An 11,332-nucleotide genomic window follows, 5' to 3' on the forward strand; every position below is an offset into this window, starting at 1 on the left:
GCGGCCCCGAGTGCCGGCGTCCCCTTTGAGGGCGGCGATCGGGGCGGCCCCGGGCGGGCCGAGCGCCGGCCCCGCGCGTCCCCTTTGAGGGCGGCGCTCGCTCCGGAGCCGGAAGCGCCGGGCCCGCGGAGCGCAGCGGAGCCGGGCCCGCCATGAGCCGCCCGCCCGCGCTGCAGGCGCTGACCTGCGGGCCCTGGGAGATGCGGGAGCGCCTCGGCACCGGCGGCTTCGGCAACGTCATCCGCTGGCACAACAAGGTAGGCGGCGGCCGGGCCCGCGGCGCCCCGGCTCGGGAGCCGGGCTCAGCCCAACTCTTGCTGTGTCCACAGGAAACCGGCGAGCAGGTGGCCATCAAGCAGTGCCGGCAGGAGCTGAGCCCGCGCAACCGCGACCGCTGGGCGCTGGAAATCCAGATCATGAAGAGGTGAGGCGGGCGGCGGTGCTCTGGGGCCGGGCCCGGTGCCCGCTCGGGCCGGGCCGGGCCGGGCGGAGGGGTCGCCGCTCGCTGTCGCGTCGGTGGCGCGGCGGGGGCGGCCCTGGAGCGGAGCTGCGCTGAGGGAGGTGCTGGGAGAGGCTTTGGGCCGCCGGGGATTCCCTTCCGGGAGGTGCCCGGTCCGCAAGTGCGTGGAAGTTGACGCGTAAGGAAATTCACGTTGGGCTGCGTGAGGCTCTTGGGTGTCACGCTGCCGTCTGCGGCTCGTCTGCCGAGCCCTCGGCGCTACAGCAACGCTGCTGCCTGGCCTGACTTAACGTCTGTGCTGGGGCACTCCCTTGGGAGGTTTTTTCATTTTTCATTTTTCATTTTATTTTCGGGTGTAGTGGTCTGATTGCAGTTTGGGTCTTTTCTGGACGGTGGCAACAGACTGCCTCGCGTTCCTTTGCAAGGTTTGTTGCTGTACGTTCTAGACAGGTCTGTAATGCATGTGTGTTGAAGAAACATATTGGCTTGCATGTGAAATGCCAGGGATTGGAATGAGTCCAGATCCGTGAAAGATGCAAACCTTTAGAATTCACTAATTTAGTTTCTGAAAGGATTTGTGACCATGTAGGACTTTAGGTGATGACCAGGAGCATGTGAACCTGTACTGCAGTTGCAGAAAATCACATGTACTTGCCTGACTTTTGTTCTGCAGACTGAACCATCCCAATGTGGTGGCTGCCCGCGATGTCCCTGAGGGCATGCAGAAGCTGGCACCAAATGACTTGCCACTGTTGGCCATGGAGTACTGCCAAGGTGGAGACCTCCGCAAGGTGAGGTCCCTGGGGTGGTAACCAAAGAATGGATCGGCTTCTAATCTTATCCTAGGTTTTCCACTGAAGTTTTCCCTTAAAACCTTTGCTTTCACATCCTGATGCTTCCTAATTCTAGTCGTGGCATCAACAGGTGTTGGTGGCTTGGTCCTTGGTATTGTGTTCAGCTTTTGAAGCCTTACATGCTTTGTGAAACTCTTTTTATTTTTTTGGATGCAAGCGACACTGTGAGGAATTTGTACATAAAGAATGAGGGCAAGTGCTAAGGGATGTACAATAGCATGTGAGTATGGCCAAAACCATTGTAGGGTAGGTGCATCTGTAGGCTGTGCCCTTCCTGAAAGGGATTAACTCCTGCCTGTCATAGGAAGAAATAACACATTATAGTTCTAATCCTGAGGCTTTTCTGACCTTTGCTACAATCTGCCCATAGCTAAAACACAGACGTTAGGCCTGAGATTGGAGTTGATACTGGCAGGCACAGGGGAAATGGCAGAGAGGGATGGAACAGACAGAAGGATGAGAATGGGATGACAGTGACTTCTCTTACCTGCTCCTTTATCCTGCCATGCAATTAAACCAAGGCTGGTTTAATTACAAAGCTGTAATTGCTGCTACTACAGGTCACAGTGCATAGAGTTTTGTGCTTCTGGAGAATTTAATTGCTGGTGCTGAAATTTCTTGCTGAATACCTGAGAATTTGTGGGACTGTGAGCCTCACTCAGGATAGAGGAGGGAAAGACTGCATTCTGTGTTGCTTACTTGCAGTACCTGAACCAGCTGGAGAATTGCTGTGGCCTGCGGGAAGAAGCTATTCTTATCTTGTTATCTGACATTGGTGAGTGCTGGCAGTACCTTCAGTTCTCTGAGCTATGGAAACCCTTTTAGTCCTGAATCCACTCTCCAAATACCCAGCAGTGACTCCATTTTAGACTGACCTTTTATGATCTTGAACATCAAAAGTGTTGGGAGTCTGGGGAGGTCCTTGGCCTGGAAGGTGGCCAGCATTAGTTCAGTTTAAAGGAAGGATGTGGGGGAACACCCAGAGAGAGAACTCAGTTGTGTCCAGAGTTCTATGATGCTAACTTTACCCCTTACACTTAGTGTTTGATTGCACAAGGTTTGATGTGAAAGCCATGCTTATTACCAGATAGAACTGAATCCTTACTGAGCTCGTGCTAGGTGCTGTTGCTTTTGCTCTTACAATTGGCTCTTTCTGTGTCTCAGCTTCTGCTCTCAGATACCTTCATGAGAACAGGATCATCCACAGAGACTTGAAACCAGAGAACATTGTGCTGCAGCAAGGAGAACAAAGGGTAAGCAGGAAGCAGCTGTCTCTGCCTGCACAGACAAGGCAGCTAACAGGGAGCATGCATGGGCTTCATGCAGTTACATGGTCCCTCTGCAAGAGCACTCAGCCCAGGATAACACCTGTCTCAGGTCACTGGGTCAGAGGAACAGTGTTCTGTGTGCAGCTGAGATGAGACATTGTATTAGACATCTGTTAACACCTGAAATTTTGACTTTCAACTATTAAGGAAAGAGCCAGTTTGTACTGATCAAAGGTTGGAAGGAACTAGATGTGTAACTGCTAAGTGTGCTACAACACCTTCTAATTCATTGTGGTTTTAGAAATCTACAGTAGCCTCCTGTTTCTACTTCTGTCTCTTCACTGGCACCTTTCTGGTGTAGCTTTGAGGAGCTGAACCTTTTCTTTCTGCTGTATATGATGTGCTTTTAACAGGACTTTGGCCTAGCATTCTTATTCTCTGTTGTGTGTTTCAGTTAATACACAAAATCATTGACCTTGGTTATGCTAAGGAGCTGGATCAGGGCAGCCTATGCACATCCTTTGTTGGGACTCTTCAGTACCTGGTAAGAAAGGAATTCAGCTACAAGAGCAGCTACTGCTTTCTGCTGGGGTAGCATTAACTGTTATCAGGATTTGGGCTGGGATTAGGGTTAGGATTAGGGTACTTGTGTGGGATTAGGTACTTGTGTGGATGAGGTGTGTTTGTGGTGCTGAAGCTAGCAAAGGTGACTGCTTTTTTTGCTGACACTGGCTTTTCTGCTAGTTGCTTCTGTTACAAATAAGCAGCAGTGCCAGTCACCAGGAGTGCTGCTCACTCCCAGAGGGTCTTAAAGCGTGCGAGAGGCAGCGCTCAGCAATGCCTTGAATCATTTGTACAAATGTTAATGGGCTAGAGGAAGCTCAGAGCTTTGTCTCATGTGTGTGTAAACTGTGCCAGGCTCCAGAGCTGCTGGAACAGCAGAAGTACACAGTGACAGTGGATTACTGGAGCTTTGGCACACTCGCCTTCGAGTGCATTACGGGCTTCCGACCATTCCTCCCCAACTGGCAGCCAGTGCAATGGTGAGTGAGCCCTGCCTGGGTGATGAGTGGGCATGATGTGACTTTCCTGTTCACAGGAGGTACAAGTGTGGTCCCTTGATTCTGAGGAGAATATCCCTGTGTTCCTTGCCCTTATGGAAACACCCCCCTTTGACCCACCTGAGCAGGTTCAGCATTCCTGAATGGGACAAGGGCTGACTCCTGCAGGGCAGATAACAGAAACCAAAGTGGCATCTGTATTCTATCTGTCAAGAGTAGCTTTAAGAGCCTAATGACTTGCAGGATGGGAAAGGCAGGCAATTATTTCACCATTGTGCTTGCTTACATTAGGCATACAAAAGTGCGTCAGAAGAGTGAGCTGGATATTGTTGTTTCAGAGGACTTATCTGGAGAAGTCAAGTTTTCTAGCAGTCTGCCCTGCCCAAACAATCTGAACAGGTGAGTACTAGAAATTGCTGTGCTGAGATAAACTGATCCTTCTGCAGAAGGACCAAGATTATATTATATGCTTTATAAATTGAGTGCATGACACAGGCAGTGCTATTGTCACTTGTCAGTCTTGGTTTCTGCCTTCTAAACACTGCATTTGTGATAGGGAGAAGTGGGGGGGAGTTTTGTTAGTCCTCCCACACAGAACAGGCCATATGGGTACTGCAAATGCACTTTTTCCTCTTCTGATCTCCTGGTTTTTATTTGCTCAGTGTTTTGTCTGAGAGGCTGGAGAAATGGCTGCAGCTCATGTTAATGTGGCACCCACGTCAGAGAGGTACAGATCCCACATATGGACCCAATGGGTGTTTCAAAGCTTTGGATGACATTTTGAACTTGAAGGTAAGCAATGGGTCTGTATTACCCTGAAAAGTTTTCCAGAGAGTAGTTGCCTGTTGTCTGTGAGAGGAGAGGCTTGAATCATAGACTTAGGAGGAAGAGTGAGGCAGAAATTCGTAGAACTGTCTGTCTCCTGACAGTTGGTAGCAGGTGCTTTCCTCTTGCTTCTTTGAGGACAAATACTCCCTGAGCTTGTTAGGAGTAGTGAAAGTTTCTGTGCATGCTTAGTTCCATATTCTGATGGAGGATTCTACAGCTGAAGGTATTTAGTTGCCATGTGGCCTCTCACTTGATGGAGGACAAGAGCTTTGCCATAATGGTAGGAATTAACTGCAGAGTGACTTCCTGAGTCTGCCAAGTGCTTTGAACGGTTTTTTGTGGTCATTGTCTCAGTCCCTCCATCTCTGCTCTAACATGAGCAATGCATCTTCAGCCTTTCTCATGCCATGCTACTCTTCTTGCAGTTGCTTCATGTTTTGAACATGGTTACGGGAACTGTGCACACCTACCCTGTGACAGAGGAGGAGACTCTGCAGAGTGTGAAGGCCAGGATTCAGTCAGATACAGGAATTCCAGAACAAGACCAGGAGCTACTGCAGGAAGCAGGACTGGCATTGTTTTCTCAGAAGTTGGTCACTAAACATACAGCTGATAGCAAGGTGAGTCTGGATATTCCCTTTCTTGCTTTTTAGTGAATCAGAGGACACTGCTCTCACTTTGGGATCACAGGACTTGGCAAGCTTTTGCCATGGGAGCCTCACAGACCTAACAGCCATTGTGGCATAGGCACCCTGTTGCCTTTGGTGTTCTGTGTTTAGCTGAGGAGGACTGTTCTGTTTATGGTGTTACCAAGGCTTGCTTTTCCTGAGAAAACCTAGTTGGGTCTTTTGTCTTGTGCAGATGAATGATACTGCAGCTGCAGACACAGACCTTCTCTTCCTCTTTGATACCAAGAAAGTTTCCTATGAGGCTCAGGTGGCCTTGCGTCCTCATCCAGAAAGCGTTGACTGCATCCGTAAGGACTTTACTGGCATGAATGTGAAGGGGGGGCTGTGTTGAGAGTGGTGTCTGTGCTCTGTGGTTTGTGTCATGTACAAAGAGCAGAGGGAGCTTTTGCATCAAGAAGCAGCAAAATGGAGTCACTAATTCCATTTATCAGAATAACTGAAAAAAGGAAGTGTTTGATTTTGACATACTGGGGGAACTGCTCAGGGGTGATCCAGCTCTAGGCTTTGCAGGCGCCTCAAAGGAGCAATATTTTGGTCTGCTTTGTGATAACACAACTTTCCAGCTTCGTGTTGATATGTACATTTCCCTTTTCCCCACCTCCTGTGTTTTCAGTCCAGGATCCAAAGAAGAACCTCCACTTTTTCCAGCTGCGGAAGGTGTGGGGTCAGATCTGGCACACGATCCGGATGCTGAAGGAGGATTGCAACCGCCTGCAGCAGGGGCAGCGAGCAGCCATGTACGCTGGCAGGGTCTCTAAACACTCATCTCTGTCTTTGCTTTGCTCATCTCTGTGCTCTGCTGAAAGGGAAGACAGAAATGGGACCCTCTTGGAATGGGGGAGCCCATGATTGGAGCTGTAAGCAGTTAATGAAAAGCTGAGAGTGACCCCTGTGGCACAACTGCTGTGTCCTCACTGCTGTCTCAAGTGTTTGCTTTGGATGTAAGTGGAAGCCTGGTGGATTTTTATTTTTGGAGGCTGATAGGAATTTCTTGTCCATGCAGGATGAACCTGTTACGTTACAACAGCACCCTCTCCAAGATGAAGAACTCCATGGCCTCCCTTTCTCAGCAGCTGAAAGCAAAGCTGGACTTCTTTAAAACAAGCATCCAGATCGATCTGGAAAAGTATAAAGAGCAGATTGAATTTGGAATTAGTGAGTATAGCATCTGGCAAACAGGTCTTTTCATGCCTCTTACCCTCCCAAAAACACCTACCCCTTTCTCTGTGAACCTGAGACAGCCAGTCACTGTTCTTTCATTCCTGTAGCTTCTGAGAAGCTGCTGTTTGCCTGGAAGGAGATGGAGCAAGCTGTGGAACTTTGTGGGCGGGTATGTTTCTAAATCTAACTGCTTATCATAAAGAAAAAGAGGCTTGTCTTTATTATCTCTCCCTTCCTCCCCCTTTTTCCTCATTGTCCCTGCCTTAAATAGAAATTCCTTGTGTTTGATTCCAGATTTCACATTGCCTTAGTTTGGGTGACACCATTTTTATCCATTGCTAGTACCACGTGAAGCTTATTCTGTTTTAAGGCTTAGAGGAAAAGGGGAGATCTTGGGGAAACCCCAGAAATGTCTTGGAAGTCATTTTATCCAAGAGCACCAACCTCATTTCCTTGAATTGAAGTGACTCATACTCTCATTTGTCTTTGGCCAAGGCTGCTGTTTGTGTCTTGCAAACAGCAAGAAATCTGTGTTTAGAAATATGAGAAAGAAAATCTCTGAGACTGTCCTGCTGCTGCTTTCAGGAGGAGGATGTGGAGCAGCTGGTGAAGAGGATGATGGCCCTGCAGACAGACATTGTGGACCTGCAGAGAAGCCCACTAGGTCGTAAACAGGGAGGAACCCTGGAGGATTTGTGAGTTGAACTGCCTTGAGCTTCAGAGGCAGGAGTGTTTCCAGCTAAGCTTACTGACTACAGGACAATGAAAGGGCTGTTATTCCACCCAAATGAGGGGGGACTGGGAGGACTTTGACACTAAAGATGGCTTTTGACTCATCTGTCATTGGTCAGAAGTGGCAGACAGGTCTAGAAAAGGTTTGAGTTCTCAAACTATTGGTTTTTAATGTTGCTTCTTTGGAAATTCTTTGTTTTTCTTGCTTTTTCCTTCTAGAGAAGAACAAGCCAGAGAGCTGTACCGAAGGCTGAGAGAGAAGCCAAGAGGTAAAAGACACTTTAGCTCAGGGTCAGCTTGCTTTGTGTGCAACTAGAAAACCTGGCTGGGTCTTTTGTCTTCTACAGATGAAGGATACTGCAGCTGCAGACACAGAGCTTCTCTTCCTCTTTGATACCAAGAAAGTTTCCTATGCTTGTGTGGCTTTATAAGCTGTTCTCAGAATTCCTCTGGAGCTCTTCTCAGAGCAGGCTGTGGCCACAAGCATCTGCTGCTGCTGCTGTGTAGGAAGGATAAAAGACATGGCTGCTCCTTTGATACAGCCCCAGCTCTTTTTCAAGTTTTTTTTTAAAATTCTGAAGAAGGTGGCCAAAATTCAGTGCAACCATCCCACTCAAACTTGCACATCCTGAACTTTGGATGCTTCAGGATTGAAGCAGTAGTGGAAACAAGCCACTAAGAATCTTCTCACTCTTTCCTATAAACCTACATTTCTGTGTGGTACTGACTCTCATTCCAGATCAGAGGACAAGTGGTGACAGCCAGGAAATTGTACGACTGCTCCTGCAGGCAATCCAGACCTTTGAAAAGAAAGTTCGAGTCATTTATGCCCAGCTCAGGTGAGCTTTGTAGAGTTCATTCAGAGTTTTAGAGAAGGCATTTTCTCTTCCAGCAAGAGAAGGTTTAAATCTCAATGCATACAGCTAAAGAGATCTTGGAGTATTGCAGGAAATAAGGAACTTCAGGAATGTTCTCCTGCTGCCGTGTGATCTGATGTATTTTTACTTTTTTAATAGTAAAACAGTAGTTTGCAAACAGAAGGCACTGGAATTGTTCCCCAGAGTGGAGAAAGTGATGACTCTGATGAGTGAAGATGAAGAAACAGTTGTTAGGCTTCAGGAGAAGCGACAGAAAGAACTGTGGAACTTGCTGAAAATTGCTTGTGTAAGTAAAAGAAAACTCCACTTTAACCCAAGAATATGATTTGTAGCATAGGTCACTGAAATAATAGTAAATTGATTATGTCCTATGGTTCTTTATTTTGAATTTGTATTAAAGCCAAGTTCCAGGCAGTCTCATATTCCTGGCTGCTGAAAACTAATGGAAATAATTGCACTTTGAATATTCTGTGTTTTCTTCAGAGTAAAGTGCGTGGTCCTGTCACTGGCAGTCCTGAGAGCATGAACACATCAAGGCTTGGCAGCTCGGGTCAGCTGCTGCTGCAGGTCCCTCCTGGAACATACAATTTATCAGACTCTGTCAGGAAAAGGTGAGGCCAGATCTGGAGTTCTTCAGCTGCTACTGCCAGCACCACAAAGCTGGGCTTCCTGCTTTTAGAAATAATGGCACTCGGGGTTTCTCATATTTTACACTTGGTGTTCAGCTGTGTGAAACACACAGCTTTTGTGTTTCTCATATTTTACACTTTGTTTTGGCAGCAGTCTTGGTTTGCTTTAGTAGTTAACAGGCTTGCAGATCTTCCTTACAAAAATGGGGAATCAGGTATAGGTTCACTTCACTTCCCCCTGCTTCAGTAATCATGGTGGTTTTTGGTTTTCTTCCTTTAACCTGAGATGGTTGGGCTCACTTAGAAGTGCAGTGCCAGCAAGAACTGTTCAAGCATTGTCATGGAGCTGTATCATTGAGGAGAATCCTGTGGCCAAGCCTGGCTGGTTCTGGCTTCCTTAGGTCACCAGGTGGAATGAGAGACCTTGGTTTGTTTATTTGCATGTTGCTCCATCCTTAAGGTTACAGCTTTCTCAGCCTTTTCTCTAGCAACAGTGGCTGCACATAGTAAGAACCCAATCCCATCCTGGAACACATTTCTTTGCCCCTGTGTAGTCACTCAGGGGCTGCCACCAACTTTTCAAGTTGCAGTGTGAATTACAGACCTAGGACCTGACTGACTTCAGTGTTCTGTAGTGTATCTGCTCTTTAAACTGTCACAGGAATTAATAATGACAGAATTGCCCCTTTCAGTGAGGAGCTACTGCTGGAATCTCGGAAACTTTGCAGCCAACTGGAAAATGTGATGCACGACACAATGAAGGATCAAGAGCAGAGTTTCTTGGTAATGTATTCATTCTTCTATAAATGGGCTGGGGAAGTGCATGGCTTCAAACTCTGCTTCTGCAACTTTGCCACCACCAATATAACTAATTGAAATCTGCAGCTTTGCCACCACCAATACAGCTAATTGAAATCTGCAATTTTGCCACCACCAATATAGCTAATTGAAATCTGCAGCTTTGCCACCACCAATATAATTAATTGAAATCTGCAATTTTGCCACCACCAATATAACTAATTGAAATCTGCAGCTTTGCCACCACCAATATAGCTAAATGAAATCTGCAATTTTGCCACCACCAATATAACTAACTGAAATCTGCAATTTTGCCACCACCAATATAGCTAATTGAAATCTGCAATTTTGCCACCACCAATATAACTAATTGAAATCTGCAGCTTTGCCACCACCAATATAACTAATTGAAATCTGCAGCTTTGCCACCACCAATATAACTAACTGAAATCTGCAATTTTGCCACCACCAATATAACTAATTGAAATCTGCAGTTTTGCCACCACCAATATAACTAACTGAAATCTGCAATTTTTCCACCACCAATATAACTAATTGAAATCTGCAGTTTTGCCACCACCAATATAACTAACTGAAATCTGCAATTTTTCCACCACCAATATAACTAATTGAAATCTGCACTTTTGCCACCACCAATATAACTAATTGAAATCTGCACTTTTGCCACCACCAATATAACTAATTGAAATCTGCAATTTTTCCACCACCAATATAACTAATTGAAATCTGCAATTTTGCCACCACCAATACAGCTAATTGAAATCTGCAGCTTTGCCACCACCAATACAGCTAATTGAAATCTGCAGTTTACTCCTGGACAAGGGGAGAGCAGGAGCTGCAGAGATAGGAAATGCCTGTTCCCTCATCAGCTGTTGACTGACATATTCTGCTTGCCAGGACTGAACAGTAAAGGATGGGGCAAAGCACTTGGCAGTTGTACAAAAATACTGCAAAACTGCACACAAATTGAAGATCAGTGGGTGGCAGTACAGTGGTGGGCAGGGATGCTTAATTTAATGATGCAGAATATGAAAAAGATTGTAAAATAGGTTAAGTTTACTTGATAGCAGTCACGTGGCTCATTGTGAAATCATATTGACCAACGTGTTCACAGTAATTTTTTCAAATCTTTAACATGCCTTCATTCTATAGAAAGCTCAACTTTAAGCTGGTGCTGAACTTCATTTCTTCTTTAGGCTCTAGACTGGAGTTGGCTGCAGCTCCAGGTAGAAGAAACAAACAGCCCAGGACAAACAGAGATGTAAAATCCCTTTGGTTGCCTCTGAAGCCGAGCTCCTGTGGGAAGCCAACTGTGAAAAGCTGCTGCCTCTGAGGAGGGAACATCAACTGCCTTCTTCTGCTGTCACCACCTGCTGCTGTGACACACACGGCCCAGCTTTTAGTATCCACTCCTCAGACACTTTTCCACAAAGATACAAGTAGGGAATGCCTGTTCTTAACCGCTTGGAAAATGTTCTTAATTGTGCCTTAAGACAGCAGATAGTCTGTCCTGATAAATCTTCCCTTAGGCATCACCTGTGGCTGTTTTGCTGCATTTTAGGCTTTCTAATGAACAATGGACATACCCAGTCACTGGTAGATGTCACCTTCCTAATGAACTGTGAACTTGATTTCTTGACTTTGCTGATTTGCACTTTTTTTCTTTAAGTGTAATGGTTGTACTTACCTGGTACTTGTTTCCTGTATGGGAACGAAATTATCTAAACCATGTAAACTTTTGGTTTGCTCTTTTTGATGCGCTCAATAACATTTTAATGGAAAAAGCTGCCTTCACTGTGGGGTCTCTAAAAACATGAGAGGTGTAAGAATGTTATCCTAGAAACCAAAGGAGAAGGAGATCTTCAGTGTACAGGTATCTTGTAACAAAGCATTTTCAGATTATCTATTAACTATGCTTAAAGTTGCATGAAAAGGGAAAAAAAAAGGACCAAA

At 46.2% G+C, this 11,332-nt stretch overlaps 1 protein-coding gene across 1 annotated transcript; it reads left to right on the forward strand.

Annotated features, from left to right (window-relative positions):
• Positions 1 to 126: 126 nt before the first annotated feature.
• On the forward strand, positions 127 to 11,155 carry IKBKB (inhibitor of nuclear factor kappa B kinase subunit beta). The gene is made up of 21 exons (XM_054650554.2): positions 127 to 257; positions 330 to 424; positions 1,134 to 1,251; positions 2,020 to 2,089; positions 2,479 to 2,567; positions 3,037 to 3,126; positions 3,501 to 3,625; positions 3,935 to 4,042; positions 4,306 to 4,435; positions 4,897 to 5,091; positions 5,333 to 5,447; positions 5,774 to 5,897; positions 6,164 to 6,315; positions 6,429 to 6,490; positions 6,907 to 7,016; positions 7,273 to 7,322; positions 7,793 to 7,892; positions 8,070 to 8,217; positions 8,415 to 8,542; positions 9,253 to 9,343; positions 10,576 to 11,155. The coding sequence occupies exons 1-21, from the start codon at positions 153 to 155 to the stop codon at positions 10,642 to 10,644; spliced, it is 2,274 nt and encodes a 757-aa protein (XP_054506529.1). The 5' UTR covers positions 127 to 152; the 3' UTR covers positions 10,645 to 11,155.
• Positions 11,156 to 11,332: the final 177 nt, after the last annotated feature.

Source organism: Agelaius phoeniceus, chromosome 30, assembly GCF_051311805.1.
Source record: "Agelaius phoeniceus isolate bAgePho1 chromosome 30, bAgePho1.hap1, whole genome shotgun sequence".
In the NCBI taxonomy this organism is placed as follows: domain Eukaryota; kingdom Metazoa; phylum Chordata; class Aves; order Passeriformes; family Icteridae; genus Agelaius; species Agelaius phoeniceus.

Excerpts from the sequence above, each read along its gene's own strand:
- IKBKB (XM_054650554.2), top strand. The coding sequence starts at position 153 with ATGAGCCGCCCGCCCGCGCTGCAGGCGCTGACCTGCGGGCCCTGGGAG. Across the intron at positions 4,043-4,305 it reads TGCCCAAACAATCTGAACAG|TGTTTTGTCTGAGAGGCTGG; the intron begins GTGAGTACTAGA and ends TTATTTGCTCAG. Across the intron at positions 5,448-5,773 it reads AGAAAGCGTTGACTGCATCC|TCCAGGATCCAAAGAAGAAC; the intron begins GTAAGGACTTTA and ends CTGTGTTTTCAG.